Source organism: Mauremys reevesii, linkage group 10 (genome assembly GCF_016161935.1).
Source record: "Mauremys reevesii isolate NIE-2019 linkage group 10, ASM1616193v1, whole genome shotgun sequence".
In the NCBI taxonomy this organism is placed as follows: domain Eukaryota; kingdom Metazoa; phylum Chordata; order Testudines; family Geoemydidae; genus Mauremys; species Mauremys reevesii.
In genome coordinates, this window is record NC_052632.1 from 78,784,390 (window position 1) to 78,800,029 (window position 15,640).

At 48.4% G+C, this 15,640-nt stretch overlaps 1 protein-coding gene across 1 annotated transcript in view; it reads left to right on the forward strand.

Annotated features, from left to right (window-relative positions):
* Positions 1 to 7,846: 7,846 nt before the first annotated feature.
* SLC5A10 (solute carrier family 5 member 10) overlaps positions 7,847 to 15,640 on the forward strand; it is an 80,990-nt gene continuing 73,196 nt past the window's right edge. Inside the window, exons 1-4 of the mRNA XM_039492303.1 lie at positions 7,847 to 7,876; positions 10,877 to 10,981; positions 12,355 to 12,414; positions 13,242 to 13,346. Of these exons, the coding sequence (XP_039348237.1) occupies positions 7,862 to 7,876; positions 10,877 to 10,981; positions 12,355 to 12,414; positions 13,242 to 13,346 (285 nt within the window). The 5' untranslated portion in view covers positions 7,847 to 7,861. The remainder of the gene's footprint in view (positions 7,877 to 10,876; positions 10,982 to 12,354; positions 12,415 to 13,241; positions 13,347 to 15,640) is intronic.

The following is a 15,640-nucleotide window of genomic DNA, read 5'->3' on the forward strand; positions in this document are numbered from 1 at the left end:
TTTTATTTATTTAAGTTTTTGCAGTTGTGGGAAATTACGGGGAGATCAGACAATTGCGGGTCAGACAATTTAATGACAGTAGACATTGATATTCAAAAAATTCAAGCTTTATAACTGTTAAAACACAAATTGTCAATATCACATCAAAATATACAAAGTAAATATCCTTAAGAACATAAGAATGGCCACACTGGGTCAGACCAAAGGTCCATCCAGCCCAGTATCCTGTCTGCTGATAGTGGCCAGTGCCAGATGTCCCAGAGGGAGTGAACCTAACAGGTAATGATCAAGTGATCGGCCATCCATCTCCACCCTCTGACAAACAGAGGCTAGGGACACCATTCCTTACCCATCGTGGCTAATAGCTATTAATGGACTTAACCACCATGAATTTATCTAGTTCTCTTTTAAACCCTGTTATAGTCGTAGCCTTCACAACCTCCTCAGGCAAGGAGTTCCACAGGTTGACTGTGCACTGTGTGAAGAAGAACTTCCTTTTATTTGTTTTAAACCTGCTGCCCATTAATTTAATTTGGTGGCCCCTAGTTCTTATGGGAACAAGTAAATAACTTTTCCTTATTCACTTTCTCCACACCACTCATGATTTTATATACTTCTATCATATCCCCCCTTAGTCTCCTCTTTTCCAAGCTGAAAAGTCCTAGCCTCTTTAATCTCTCCTCATATGGGACCTGTTCCAAACCCCTAATCATTTTAGTTGCCCTTCTCTGAACCTTTTCTAATGCCAGTATATCTTTTTTGAGGTGAGGAGACCACATCTGTACGCAGTATTCAAGATGTGGGCGTACCATGGATTTATATAAGGGCAATAAGATAGTCTCCGTCTCATTCTCTATCCCTTTTTTAATGATCCGTAACATCCTGTTTGATTTTTGACTGCTGCTTCACACTGCGTGGACGTCTTTAGAGAACTATCCACGGTGACTCCAAGAGCTCTTTCCTGATTAGTTGTAGCTAAATTAGCCCCCATCATATTGCATGTATAGTTGAGGTTATTTTTTCCAATGTGCATTACTTTACATTTATCCACATTAAATTTCATTTGCCATTTTGTTTCCCAATCACTTAGTTTTGTGAGATCTTTTTGAAGTTCTTCACAGTCTGCTTTGGTCTTAACTATCTTGAGCAGTTTAGTATCATCTGCAAACTTTGCCACCTCACTGTTTACCTCTTTCTCCAGATCATTTTTTAATAAGTTGAATAGGATTGGTCCTAGGACTGACCCTTGGGAAACATCACTAGTTACCCCTCTCCATTCTGAGAATTTACCATTTATTCCTACCCTTTGTTCCCTGTCTTTTAACCATTTCTCAATCCATGAAAGGATCTTCCCTCTTATCCCATGACAACTTAATTTACGTAAGCACCTTTGGTGAGGGACCTTGTCAAAAGCTTTCTGGAAATCTAAGTACACTATGTCCACTGGATCCTCCTTGTCCACTTGTTTGTTGACCCCTTCAAAGAACTTTAATAGATTAGTAAGACGTGATTTCCCTTTACAGAAACCATGTTGCCTTTTGCCCAACAATTTATGTTCTTCTATATGTCTGACAATTTTATTCTTTACTAATTTGCCCGGTACTGACCTTAGACTTATCGGTCTGTAATTGCTGGGATCACCTCTAGAGCCCTTTTTAAATATTGGTGTTACATTAGCTATTTTCCAGTCATTGGGTACAGAAGCTGATTTAAAGGACACATTACAAACCATAGTTAATAGTTCCGCAATTTCACATTTGAGTTCTTTCAGAACTCTTGGGTGAATGCCATCTGGTCCCGGTGATTTGTTACTGTTAAGTTTATCAATTAATTCCAAAACCTCCTCTAATGACACTTCAATCTGTGACAATTCCTCAGATTTGTCACCTACAAAGGACGGCTCAGGTTTGGGAATCTCCCTAACATCCTCAGCCATGAAGACTGAAGCAAAAAAAAAAAAAAAGTAGTTTCTCCACAATGACTTTTATTGTCTTTAAGTGCTCCTTTTGTATCTCGATTGTCCAGGGGACCCACTGATTGTTTCGCAGGCTTCCTGCTTCTGATGTACTTAAAAAACATTTTGTTATTACCTTTTGAGTTTTTGACTAGCTGTCCTTCAAACTCCTTTTTGGCTTTTCTTATTACATTTTTACACTTAATTTGGCAGTGTTTATGCGCCTTTCTATTTACCTCACAAGGATTTGACTTGCACTTTTTAAAAGATGCCTTTTTATCTCTCACTGCTTCTTTTACATGGTTGTTAAGCCACAGTGGCTCTTTTTTAGTTCTTTTTACTGTGTTTTTAAATTTGGGGTTTACATTTAAGTTGGGCCTCTCTTATGGTGTCTTTGAAAAGTGTCCACGCAGCTTGCAGGGATTTCACTTTCACTGTACCTTTTAATTTCTATTTAACTAACCTCATTTTTGCATAGTTCCCCTTTCTGAAATTAAATGTCAGAGTGTTGGGCTGTTGAGGTGTTCTTCCCACCACAGGAATGTTAAATGTTGTTATATTATGGTCACTATTTCCAAGTGCTCCTGTTATAGTTACCTCTTGGACCAGATCCTGCGCTCCACTCAGGACTAAATTGAGAATTGCTCTCTCCTTGTGGGTTCCTGTTCCAGCTGCTCCAAGAAGCAGTCATTTAAAGTATCGAGAAATTTTGTCTCTGCATTTCGTCCTGAGGTGACATGTTCCCAGTCAATATGGGGATAATTGAAATCCCCCACTATTATTGAGTTCTTTATTTTGATAGCCTCTCTAATCTCCCTTAGCATTTCAGAGTCACTGTCACTGTCCTGGTCAGGTGGTCGATAATAGATCCCTACTGTTATATTCTTAGTAGAGCATGGAATACTATCCATAGAGATTCTAAGGAACATGTGGATTCATTTAAGATCTTTACTTCATTTGATTCTACATTTTCTTTCACATACAGTGCCACTCTCCAGCCCCTGCATGACCTGTTCTGTCCTTCCGATATATTTTGTACCCTGGAATGATTGTGTTCCATTGATTGTCCTCACTCCACCAGGTTTCTGTGGTGCCTATTATATCAATATCCTCCTTTAACACGAGACACTCCAGTTCACCCATCTTATTATTTAGACTTATAGTATTTGTGTACAAGCACTTTAAAAACTTGTCACTATTTATTTGTCTGCCCTTTTCTGATGTCAGATTCTTTTTTATGTGAATGTTTCTCATCTGATCTGGCCCATCCTTTATCCTCTTCCATCCTCTCATCCTGACTAAAACCTAGAGAATCTTTATCACTAGACTCTCCCCGAAGAGAAGTCTCTGTCCGATCCACGTGCTCCTCTGCAGCAGTCGGCTTTCCCCCATCTCTTAGTTTAAAAACTGCTCTGCAACCTTTGTAATGTTAAGTGCCAGCAGTCTGGATCCACTTTGGTTTAGGTGGAGCCCATCCTTCCTGTATAGGCTCCCCCATCCCAAAAGTTTCTTTAGTTCCTAATAAATCTAACTTCCTCTTCTCTGCACCATTATCTCATCCATGCATTGAGACTCTGAAGCTTTGCCTGCCTACCTGGCCCTGCAAGAATTTAAACTCTAAGTTCTCAGGCATCGGTTTTTTTTACTTTGCCTATCAGTTCATTATGATTGTTATCTAAGGAGATATTTTTTCATTGGTTTCTGTGTTTACAGTGAAATTGACGTTTACCAGCATTTGCTGATAAAAATCTAATCTTCCCGAGCAACCAAAAATAGGGATTTATAATGGGAAGTGTCAGGCAATCAGAGGTGGTGCTACCAGCCCTCCTATAATAGATTTACCTGCGATGGTAAATTTTGGATTTGGATCTGGATTCTGAGCTCCCAAGTTAGTTGTATTTGCATCTAGGGATTTGTTTTGACCAGTAAGAGGGAGAATGAGTTTGGAATTTGAATCTGGGGTTTTGTTGCAAGCCAATCTCTAATTCATTATCCCTTGCAAATGGCTGCAAACAATCTTTGGCAGTGCCAGAGGGAAGTGAAAGGTCACCTTTGCTGTCACTTTCTCTCCAGCAAAGAGCGAGAGGCCTTCCTAACATCGAAGGGCATGAATGAGTCTTTGCTGAGGTTAGAATTCTGTATTTGCAAGCAGTCAGTCAATTATCATTTGCCTTGTAAGGTATATTGAGTAGATGAGATGCAATATAAATCCAAATTCTATTTGCTTTTAAACTTGGAAATCCCTTTGTGTCAAATATTACTGCAATCAGTGATAACCCTGTGGAGTTATCTTTCATAAGGTGGTTATCTCTAAATTTGATTTCTGTATTTCCTGTCCAGAAATATGTGGCAGATGTCAAAATACAGCACTGTATCTAGGTTATACTTTAACAAAAGTAAGTTATTAAGCAATTTAGCGGTGTTACTAGTTACACCAAGTTGACATAGTAACACTTACATGGGCTCCAAGTGTATTAATGCAGGTTATATAGTAATTGGCCAGCAAGGGTATGGCCTGTTAAAACTTAGTCAAATAGGAAGAGTACCCACGCAAACATTTACAGAAGTGAGTCGCAGATACCCTAGGCACTTCAGTGACTACGTCAAAATGTTGGCCTTAGCACACCTATTCTCCCACAACTGTACCCTGGAGGGGATTATCTCATCAGCAGAAACGTTCATTGAGGAACGAGTCTTCGACAAAACCCTTGATGGTTGTTCTAGTGCAATTGCTCTTCTGACCAGGAACTTTTCTGTCTACTCTGTTTCAAACTTTATTGTTCTGTGGATCGCTTTGTGAGAGAGAGATGCTCTGAGACCCACGGCTCCCCATAGCAGCCGAAACGTTTCATTCTGTATGTCAACGGGACCACAATGTGAGATCCAGCGGTCTGAAGCTAAAGCAGGACACGTTTAGACCAGGTCATTGCTGCTTGTAATACCTCCTTCGTTCTGTCACGTAAGCTTTCCTCCTCCACTTGGAAACAGAGTGAAGGAGGAGAGAATGACTAAATCGTGCTCTGCCCTGAGAAACAGCAAAGTAAAGCCCGTGGTTAAATACCTGAGGAACATGCCTCCAAGATCATCGCTCTCAGGGCATCGCAATTCAAGGCTGGGCGTAAGAGGAGCTAGTTTACATTCTGTTGATTGCAGACAGCCAGAAACCATGTTTGCAGCTCAACAACTGCCTAACTCCCTGGACTTGGCTTTGGGTTCCTGGAGCTCTGAGCGGCCGGAAGTTAGCAGAAAGAGGGAGGGAGGCAGAAGCTGGGCTGTACTTTGACAACCTGTCTGTCCACACAAACCACTTCGCAAAGCGAAAATCCCAGCTCCGGGTTGTTTAATGATCAATTCCCACCAGCGGCAAGCGAATCAGTTACCGAGTCAGTGATTGTCTCTCTGACACTCTGCTGCTTTCTCTGGGGCTGGGCAGGGAGCGTCGGGATGATGGGCGACAATTCCACCACTGGATCAGTTGCCCCTCTGCAGCCGTTCAATGTTGCTGACATTATTGTCATCGTGGCTTATTTTGCCTTGAATGTGGCTGTGGGAATATGGGTAAGAGGTTTTTTCGTTTGTTTAATTTGCTGTTATGTACTTAAATCTTTGCAATTTCTGTCTCCTCTCTCAGGACTGGCTTCTCAGGTGCCACCTGAAAGGACCGGGAGCCTTGGTTTTGAAATCCTCATTAGTTAATTGTTTTATTTTACTATTGCGCCTTAGCAAAGTGCCTTTCTGGACTTGAGGCTGCGAGGTGCTGCGGGTACTTAGCTTCCACTCACTCCATCCCAAAGGTTCCCAAAGTGCTTTGCAAACTAAGGCCCTGATCCTGCTATCAGGTCCATCCGCCTGGCTTGGATTGCAAGATAAGGGTCTACACTCCTGATCCTGCAACCTCGTAGTCCTCAAACAATTAAAAAGGGATCCTTATATGAGTAAGGGTTGCCGGATTGGGTCCCAGGCCTCTCCGGTGGATCGCAGAAAGCTGTGGCTTGATTATCAGAAGGGCTGAGCACCTTGATAATCAGCCTGCTCCTACATATCCTGCGCCACAACAGGGTGGAGAGGGGCAATTTTGGCCCAGGGAAAGCTTCTACTCTTATTGAAAATGTTTTGGCTTCTCAAATCTTCTCTGAGAGACCCCACCCCAGCAAACTGCAGAGAGCTCGGCTTATCTGCATAGAAAGGGCTGAGTCAGCCCAACTAGAATGTGAATCTTGCAGCTTTCAGAACATGTGAAAAAGGAGCCTGCCTTGGAGTGTGTCTGCTGGGATCCTGGGACGTAACTGGAGGTGCTTACCTGAAAGAAGCCTGAGAGAGTCTCAGATTTTTTTCAGAGCATGACCCACTTTTTAATACAGAATCTGTTTCATGGTCACCTCACCTCCCATTCATAATTGTACAGACCCGCACCTTCCATCCCTGGCATAGTGGAGTCTTTTATTTCAGGTGCTTCTAAGAGATCGATTGGGCTACCTATCTAATCTTATTTCCACTGCGCCCAGGACTATACTCTGAGGTGTCAAAATACTACAACATCTAATATATAAAGCAAAGATACATTAAACAGCCCCCGGAGAGATTGCTTTTATGGTATTTTTTCCTTATGCCTTTGACTTTAAGAGCTAAGGATTATTTCTAATAGCGCTCATTGAGAAATGCTGGCTGAAAGATGCTCATTGGACTTGTGTGCTTAAAGTTAAGCATGTGCTTAAGTGTTTTGCAAGACTGGGGCTGGAGTACTCAGTGCCTTGCATGGCTGAGTCTTAGGAAGGCCAGGACACATGGCAGGTGTGGCCAGAGGGAGTCGGTCCAATAGCTCCTGCTTTAACAGACATAGATGCATTTGCAAAGGTTTTTCCCGCCCCTACATAATCCTTCATCATTCATGCCCGTCACCCCAACCGGGGTATGGGCCGCCAACAACAGATCTCCATAGTCTTCTATCCTGGGCCATTCGCTCAACGGGAAATAATTGTTTCTATTTTGATGATGCTAATTGCTCCGTGAGATGAGCTGAGGCCAAGTTAGAGCAGAACAGTGTCTCCTAGATGGGAACAAATTGAACAGCCTGTTCTACCTGTCTGGGGTCTGATATGCTCGTTGGTCAACACACACACACACACATACACACACACACACACACACCCCCTCAGCAGGAAGATCCATGGCTTGCGAAAGCACACCCCTCTCCCACTTGAGCTAAAGGAGGAACTCTGTTAGTTGTGGTAGTATTAGGGGCCTGCTCTAACATCCATTTCAGTCCATAGGAGGACTCCTGTTAACTTCCTGGGCTGTTGAATCAAACCTCAGCATAGGCAGGGTCCTCAGCCTCTGTTGGCCTCCAGCCATTGGGTGCGAGCAGGTCTGAGTCCATCCATTGTAGGATGATGGTACCTCCAGGCCAAGCCTTTCTGCTCAGCACTAAGGCTGAGTATGACAATCCTCTCTGATTCCATGGCCACTCATGCTTGATTGGCTCTATCCTGCTCAGGCTGCTGCCACAGGTGGTGTATAATCATATGGCCTAGTAGCTAGTGCACTCAGCTTGGACTCAGGAGACCTGGGTTCTAGGACCTGCTCTAGCGCAGGCCTGCTGGGAGACTTGGGCAAGTTTTTTCGCCTCAGTTTTACCATCTATAAAATAGGGATAATGATGTGGCCCTCGTGTGTGAAGCCCTTTGCAATGTACTTATGAATAGCTCTAGATAAGAGTGAGGTGGTGGTGTTATAATCATCCCTCCGTCACATGGCTCTCGCTAGCCATCCAAAGGCTCCTGGTTGCTCTCCAGGAGGGGTTTATGGGAGCAGGGCTGTTTTCTTTCCATGCTGATCTCCATTTCCTCTCAGTCCTCATGCAGGGTGAATAGGAATACGCTCAGTGGCTACTTCCTTGCTGGCAGGAGCATGGCGTGGTGGCCTGTAAGTAGATGCCTTCTCTCTTTCTCTCTCTCGCTCTGGCTTTTCTTCTGTCTCTTTATGCAGGACAGTCCCAGCAGTCGGGTCTCACACTTGGGCCTCTGTTGCACAGCCATTGCCCCTATGAAAAGGAGGGAAGCGGGGTCTCCGTATCTACCCACCATCACCTCCAGTGCCCAGGGAGATGGAGCTAATATTATCCCTCTTCATATATCAGGGAGTTGCAATCTTCTGCTGGGTGTAGCTGCCTTGGTACCTGGCTTGCCACATAGGGTACCTCTTGTAATACACTCAGTTCAAACACCTTGCGATGAATCAGCAGACATTTCAGATCATGCCCCATAATGCATAACACAGGAACACACTGGATTCCTACCCTGGAGGCAGCCAGCATCTGCCCGCCCCTGCCTGACTTGGAGCTACATCTCATTTCTCTAGTGGTGGGGTCCCTCTTCGCTGCTGCCCCTCTGAAGATCTGTGACCTATTGGGTCCTGCCAACCAGGACTCAGACCCCAGATCAGTGGGATCTGTGCTTAACCTACCGCCCTGTGGTCTCCTACGAGATTTCCCTGTAGGCCAGTCTAAGCTTGGGTAGGGGCATTTGGAGCAGCCGGATCTGAATTCTTTCCCCGCTGTTGCCAAGCAGCTGTGTCTGGTTATGACGGCAGCGTGGTGACTCCGGCAAAGTCATAGGTGGCCCCAGATTTGTTACAACCAATATCTTCCTTCCGCATTTCGTGCTTGTCTAGAAATGCAGGATGGCTGATCCCCTCCCCATACCCCTTACATACAGCTCAGGTCTGGGCAGCATTGCCCGGTAATGGCACTTCTGCACTGCAGCAAATGCAACGACGTGTGATTCTCTGACAAGCGTTTGCAGGAGGAAAGGAAGCCCCGGGCTCCCAACTGCAAGAAATGCTGTTAGCGGCCTTGTGAGTGAGCTCAGGCTTAGCCGAGTGTGCACGTCCCAGGGCGCCTCTTCTAGTCCATGGGCCCTTTCAAACTGGACGCTGTAATTGTGCGTCACAGGCCTGCTGACTACAGGAAATCATACACGTCTTCCTGGCTCAGGGGCAGAGGAGCAGATGCTCCTAGGAGCTGCCTGGGCTCTGAGTTCAGGGAAGACCTGGACCCCAGGATTAGCTGAGACCCTGAGGGGCAATGAGATGCTTGGAGTGGCTGGGTGTTGTTTTGGATCCTTGCTTCTGAGGCAGTAGAGCCAAGCCCTGGGCAAAGGAGCTGGACTGGTGCCCTTGTTTGGAGCACGGCTTTGCCGCCTTTGGCTGGTGGATTAGCCCCGCCAGCTTACGTGGAGATGCCTGGTGGCCAAGCTGGCTCCTTGCAGTTTGCCAGGCAGGGCCGCCCAGGGTGGGGGGCAAGTGGGGCAATTTACCCCAGGCCCAGCAGGGGCCCCCACGAGAGTTTTTTGGGGTCCTTCACTCGCTCCGGGGGCCCCGGAAAACTCTCGCGGGGCCTGGGCCCCCGGAGCTTCTTCGCTCCCGGTCTTTGCTGGTAGGGGGTCCTTCCTCTCTGCGATAGAAGGACCCCCCCGCCGCCGAATTACAGCCGAAGCGGGACCCGCCGCCGGAGTGCAGCCGGGTCTTCGGCGGTAATTCGGCGGCGGGGGGCCCTTCTGTTCCGGGACCCGCCACCGAAGTGCCCCAAAGACCCATGGTGGGGGCTGCACTTCGGCGGCGGGTCCTGCTTCAGCGGTAATTCGGCGGAGGGGGGTCCCCACCGTGGGTCTTTGGGGCACTTTGGCGGCGGGTCCCGGAGCAGAAGGACCTGCCGCCGCCGACTTACCGCTGAAGCGGGGCCCCCCGCCGCCGAAGACCCCGGGCCCCTGGAATCCTCTGGGCGGCCCTGGCCAGGCGCTGCAGCCTGCTTTTGCCATCCAGGCGAACCCTGTTTGAAACCCGTTCGGCTAACACGGTTCCATTGGCGGCACAGAGGGAGCCACGCTGTTCCACTTGGAAAAGCAGGTGCTTGCTGTTGCCTGATTTTAGGGGACTCATATTCTTGTTTATATAATATGGGTTACAGGCTCGCCAGGTGATCTGATCAGAAGATAATAAGGTTCTTGTCCCAGAATCAGGCTACACAGAGTTTTGCAAGGACCCTCAGGATGTATGACTCAACTGAGAACAAAATACAGCCTTGCAGACTTTTATGGAGATAATGATCACATGGAAAAGTAATCGATCAGAGTGACAAAGGAAATAATATTGTCCTAGAGGTACATGTGGTATTATACACCATAAAACTTCCTAGATGAACACACTCACACCCACCCTGGGTAACCTGGTGGTAAGAGACGAAGGACCAGTCTTGCCTCTGGCACGCCAAGAGAGTCCGATGGGCCAGGTTCCTCAATTCTCGATTGGGAGGTGCAGAACTAAGGAGACGCTAGCGAGCTGAAAAGCTATTGAAATACTATAGAAGCTAAAACTAACCAACTAACTAACATGGTGGTTTGCCCGTCGTATTGAGCTTGACCACTATGTGCCCACCTTCCATGTCCAAACTCAATGTCCTCACCCACAAAACATCAGGGGACGCCTACCCTCTAGGCTGACATGTTCATACCTAGTAATGGCCATTAGCTCATCCTCACCTCTCTTATTTCTGACCTAACCATGTTATTTCCATGTTCTTTGTGGTGTACCTGTTGAGTTTAAAGAGGGCATAACTTAGGTAGTCATCTATCTATGCCAAAGGTCTAACTTGCTTTAACTCATCCTCACTTACCTAGGCTAAAGGCCCCGAACATCTGTATGCTAACTTGCTTTAGCTCAGCATACAGGATGGGGCCTCTAGGGGCCTTGCGGTACAGCCAAGAATGAGCTAGTCCAAATCTATACATCTATTAAAACAACCAGTCAAGCCCATAAGAGAAGGTATATAAGCAAGCGACCAGGCGAGCCCTATGGGATACACAGCAAAGACGTCGATGCCTCGCTAAGCTCCGCGTGCTAATGCGTCGCCTTGCTTTTGGCCTGCAGATTGGCGCCTCCCTCTTCGCCAGCAGCGAAGGATCAGGGCTCTTCATTGGACTGGCTGGGACTGGAGCTGCTGGGGGAATTGCCGTCGCTGGCTTTGAATGGAATGTGAGTCACTTTGCCTTATTAGGCTAATCGGTCACTGGAGCCAGCTGGGCCAGACAAGGCCTTACCCACCTAATGGTGCATTTGCACATAACCCCATTAGGGCTGATGGGGAAAATGTGTGTAACCCACGCTAAGCTCTCTGTATCCCTCTATTGGCGGGGCCTCGTATAGATGTTCAGGAGCCTGCTGATGTACCTGCTGCCTTAGTTCGTGCCCTGGGAGCCCATGCTTCCAGATCCAGAGATCCCAAGTCCAACCCTGGCAGACATCCCGACTGGGGATTGTGATAGACCCAGGCCAGTTGGGGACAGCAGAATAGCAGATATACTGGCCACTGGATTAACAGTTTTCTATTCCCTGACTGACCAGAGCAGGGGCTGCTCCAGGCTAATGAGAACACCTGACTCTAATTAACCTGTAACGAGTCAGGTGAGGCTGTTCAGTTAATGTGACCACCTGACTCTAATTAAGGCCCTGCCGATACTATAAAAAGGGCTCACTCCAGTCAGGCAGGGGAGCCAGGGAGCCAGAGGAGAGGAAGTGCGGCTGAAGGGCTGGTTACTGAAGACACCCTCAAACCATTGTTAAAGGAGCCCTAAGGTAAGGGTGAAGAAGGGAGAAGCAGGAGAGCAGTGGGGAAGTGGCCCAGGGAAATGTAGCAACTCTGGCAGTGAAAGGTTGGCTGCCAACAACTGCTACCATTAGGGTCCCTGGGCTGGAACCCGGAGTAGAGGGCAGGCCCGGGTTCCCCCCAACTCACCCCTACAGGAACAGCTCCTGGGAGGGGAAGTCAGGTCCCTGTCAGGACAGGAGGCTGAACAGAGACTGTGGGAGTTCTCTCCCCAACCTCCTTGCAGCCTATGATGAACAGGGCTCAGTAGACTGTAACCCTGGCCCTAGAGAGAGAAGGGCTACGTGGAGGGTCACAGTGAGCCACTGAGGCTAGCGTAATCCACCTAGAAGCACAGGACCCACGGGAGCAAGGTCAGAGCTCTGCCACAGGATGTTATGGCAAATTGATAGACCAGAAACAGGCTCCCTGGTTTTCCAAGCATTTCTCCACAAGGGGGTTGGGCTCTGCATTAACGTAAGGCCTTAAGGAGTTAACATGAAATCTCTGGTCACCTGTGGAGTCAGCAATGCCAGGTGCTAAGTGCTGAGATGGGGAGTGTCTATAGGGGAGTTCTGTATCTCACCCTCCGACACACCCATGATCCACGGAGCCCATGGAGATCTGAGGGTGCATCTCAGGGCGGGGCTGGGCCCAGCTCGGGCCTCCTGCATGGGACCCAGTGACGCTGCTAACGTTAAGCTGGAGGCCCTGCTGTGGACAGAACAGTGATTGATCAGGCTGTGCCCCTGTTTCTCCATAGGCTACCTATGTCCTGCTGGCATTGGCCTGGGTGTTTGTGCCAGTCTACATCTCCTCAGGGGTAAGTACAGTCGGAGTACACCGGACACAGCCGGACAGCCCCGTTTTCCTGTCGCTGGCTGCGACTCAGGGCAGGAGCTGAGTGAACCCTGACCCTGGCTGAACTCTGCTCTCTTTGCCTGAGCAGGTGTGAAATAGACCCCACCAGCCTGCAGGATGGGGTCCATGACACACACCTGGGCAGTTCTGATTCCGCCCAGGAGAGAGCAGAGGGGTATGTGTGTGCACACGAGTGGCACGGTTCAGTTTTTGCAAGCGCTGATTCCTCACGGAGGCGGGGATATTAGCCGTGTTCCTATTTCTGGTTATATTGCTACTAACAATGACTTTGGTGTTGCCGTGGTGCCTGCAGTGAAATCAGCCTCCCACTTGCAAGCCAAGCTCAGTTCCTAGGCTCATTGGTTAATTTCAGGATCTTAGCAGCTGAGGGGCTTTATAGCTTTGGCAAGGGGTATAAGAGCCCAGACAGACTGGCTTTGTGCAGGGCCCTAGGAGAAGCCAGAGGGATGGGATCCTAGCTAGCTCCCTCCCTGCCTGGCACCAAGCCCCTCTCCTAGCCCCATAGCCTGCCTGCTGGTGCCCTTTGGAGAGCAACGTATGCCTGCATGCTGGGTGGCACGTACCCTTTGTGGAGGCAAAGCTGAGGGTGCCAGGCTCCCCACAAAGCCCCTCCCCTCTCGGGTTAAGAGGAAGCGCAGCCATAATTCCTGGGCTCTGTTCAAGCTCCCATAAGCTGTCCCGGTGCTTCCCCGTTTTGACTTGGGCTGCAGCTGCCTGTGGCAGGGGGCTGCCGTGCCGTGCAATGACCCCTGCATCTCCGCCGCTCAGATAGTCACCATGCCGGAGTATCTCCAGAGACGCTTCGGAGGGGAGAGAATCCGGATGTACCTCTCAGCCCTGTCACTCCTGCTCTCCGTCTTCACCAAAATATCGGTGAGTAGCCAGGACTCTGTATCGCTCTGAGGGCTCTGAAACACGGGGTGTCCCAGAGGGCATCTGTCTGGTGCTCTCTGCCACTGAACACCTGGGCAAGAGACATGCAAACAATCAAACCCGTCCGGGGAGGGGGGCTTGGCTGCTGGGATGGGATTTGATTTCCAGCAACTGGAGACTTAACTTTATACTCAGGCCTCAGAGGGTGGGAGAACCGAGGGAGAGCAGGGCTCTGGGAGGGAGCCCAGGGGATGCTATAAAACAGTGGTTCTCAAACTTTTGTACTGGTGACCCCTTTCACGTAGCAAGCCTCTGTGTGCGACCCCCCGGTACAAATTAAAAACACTTTTTTTACATATTTAACACCATTATAAATGCTGGAGGCAAAGCGGGGTTTGGGGTGGAGGCTGACAGCTCGCGACCCCCGTGCAATAACCTTGTGATCCCCTGAGGGGTCCTGACCCCCAGTTTGAGAACCCCTGCTATAAAACCAGCTGTTAGAGGTCACGGAGGAGGCAGATCTGAGCACAGAGGAGTTAGAAGAGTTGGGAACCAATGAGGGGTTGTCTGTACGCCAGCAGGTAGGCCAGGTCTGCAGTAAAAAGTTAAGGTGACCCCGCTGGTGTAGACAGCGCTAGGTTGAGGGGAGAATTCGTTCGTGGACCTAGCTACTGCCTCTCGGAGAGACACGTTAACTGCTGGGAGAACCCCTCCCGTCACTACAGCGAGTGGCTACACTGAGTGGTGGGATGAGCAGAATGATTGGGTTAGCGGCTCAGGAGTTGTTCTACCTCCAGCTGCTGTGTCCCCACTGCATCACTACCTAAAGCAAAAGTTCCCAAACTTTTCTTGTTGCGTACCCTCTTCCAAATCTACCAAATGCCCACGTATCCCTACCCCTCTCATCACTGATCCTTCATATGTCCTTCTTCACACTTCCTGGCTTTAGCCGTCTGTCCGTATTTCCCTGTTAAGTACGTACAGATATAGTGATAGTGCGCTGTGTATATTATCCAACCCCCCTCCTCCCCAAGTTCTGAGCTCAGATTGGACACCTGCACCCCATGCTGTACAGTGATTGGAGGGGAGGGATCCTTACGTCCGTCCGTGTCTCTGTGTTCTCACTGGTACATTCTGAAGTAAATTAAATACCGTATTTTATATAACAAATGCCCACAGAATTGTAAAGCACTGTGTGAGTCGCCTATTATGAAAATACAATAAATAAAATAAAAAATCCACCATTACACAATTTCTCCCGCAACCCCCCGAGAGATGTCTCACGTGCCCTCGGCGGGACATGTACCATAGTTTGGTAACCACTAATCTAGAGTCATCAGCACTCAGAGTTTCAGTCCATCCCTTGGGAACCAGCTAGCTCGAGCTCAAAGCACCACGTAACATGAGCTAGAGATTTTTGTGTGTGGACAGAATTTGGGTTGGGGCAACACTCGCGTCATACTTTGACCTAACACTGTAGTGACGATCAGCCCTTAGAAGATGCTCAGTGCTAATAACTAGGATGTTTGGTACTTCGTCTTCCGAATGAGAGGCACATTTGGGACATTGTGGAGAGGTTGATGGATAGAGATCAGGATCCCAAACCCACAACATGCTCAGCGCTAACTGGCCCATTCTTGGCAGCCTCAGCAAAGAGGGACATGGGACTGAGGAACCGAATTCCCCTCTCCCTCGCCTGTCACTTCTCAAGCAGTGACGCTTCCGGCTCGTCTTGTGGAAAAATGTAGCTGTGAATGTCAAATGTAGTAGGGAAGAAACCAGCAGGGCTCTGTGGGAATTAAGTTAAAGACCTGTAGAGTTTAATTAAGAACAAGATCCTTGCCCTGGGGTTTTGGAATCATCCCGTAAAATTGAGTTGCAGTGAGAGGGAGCTTTATTGCATTCCAGTGGATGGTCCAAACACCTGCAGGAAGTGTCTGATTCCCACAGGCGGGTATAGCTGAGTCCTGTCCTGTCATTCAGAGTTTCTAGAGGTTTCTAGACCCACACAGAACTTCCTCTCTTCACCCTCCTGAGCTGCTTGGTGTGTCGTGAGTTTCTTGGGTGTAAATTGACCTGTAATCTGATGACAGCGGCCAGGCCCAAGGTGCAGAGTAGAGTTGCCTGTTTTGGTCGGATGTATTCCTGGAGGTTTCATCACATGACATAATCTTTAATTCCTGGAGTCTCCAGGTCGATCCTGGAAGGTTGGCAACCCTACTGCAGAGTGACCTGGGACTGAAGGCAGCGAGGGGGGACTCAGATCTGAGCCACATCAATCCTGCACTCCCCAG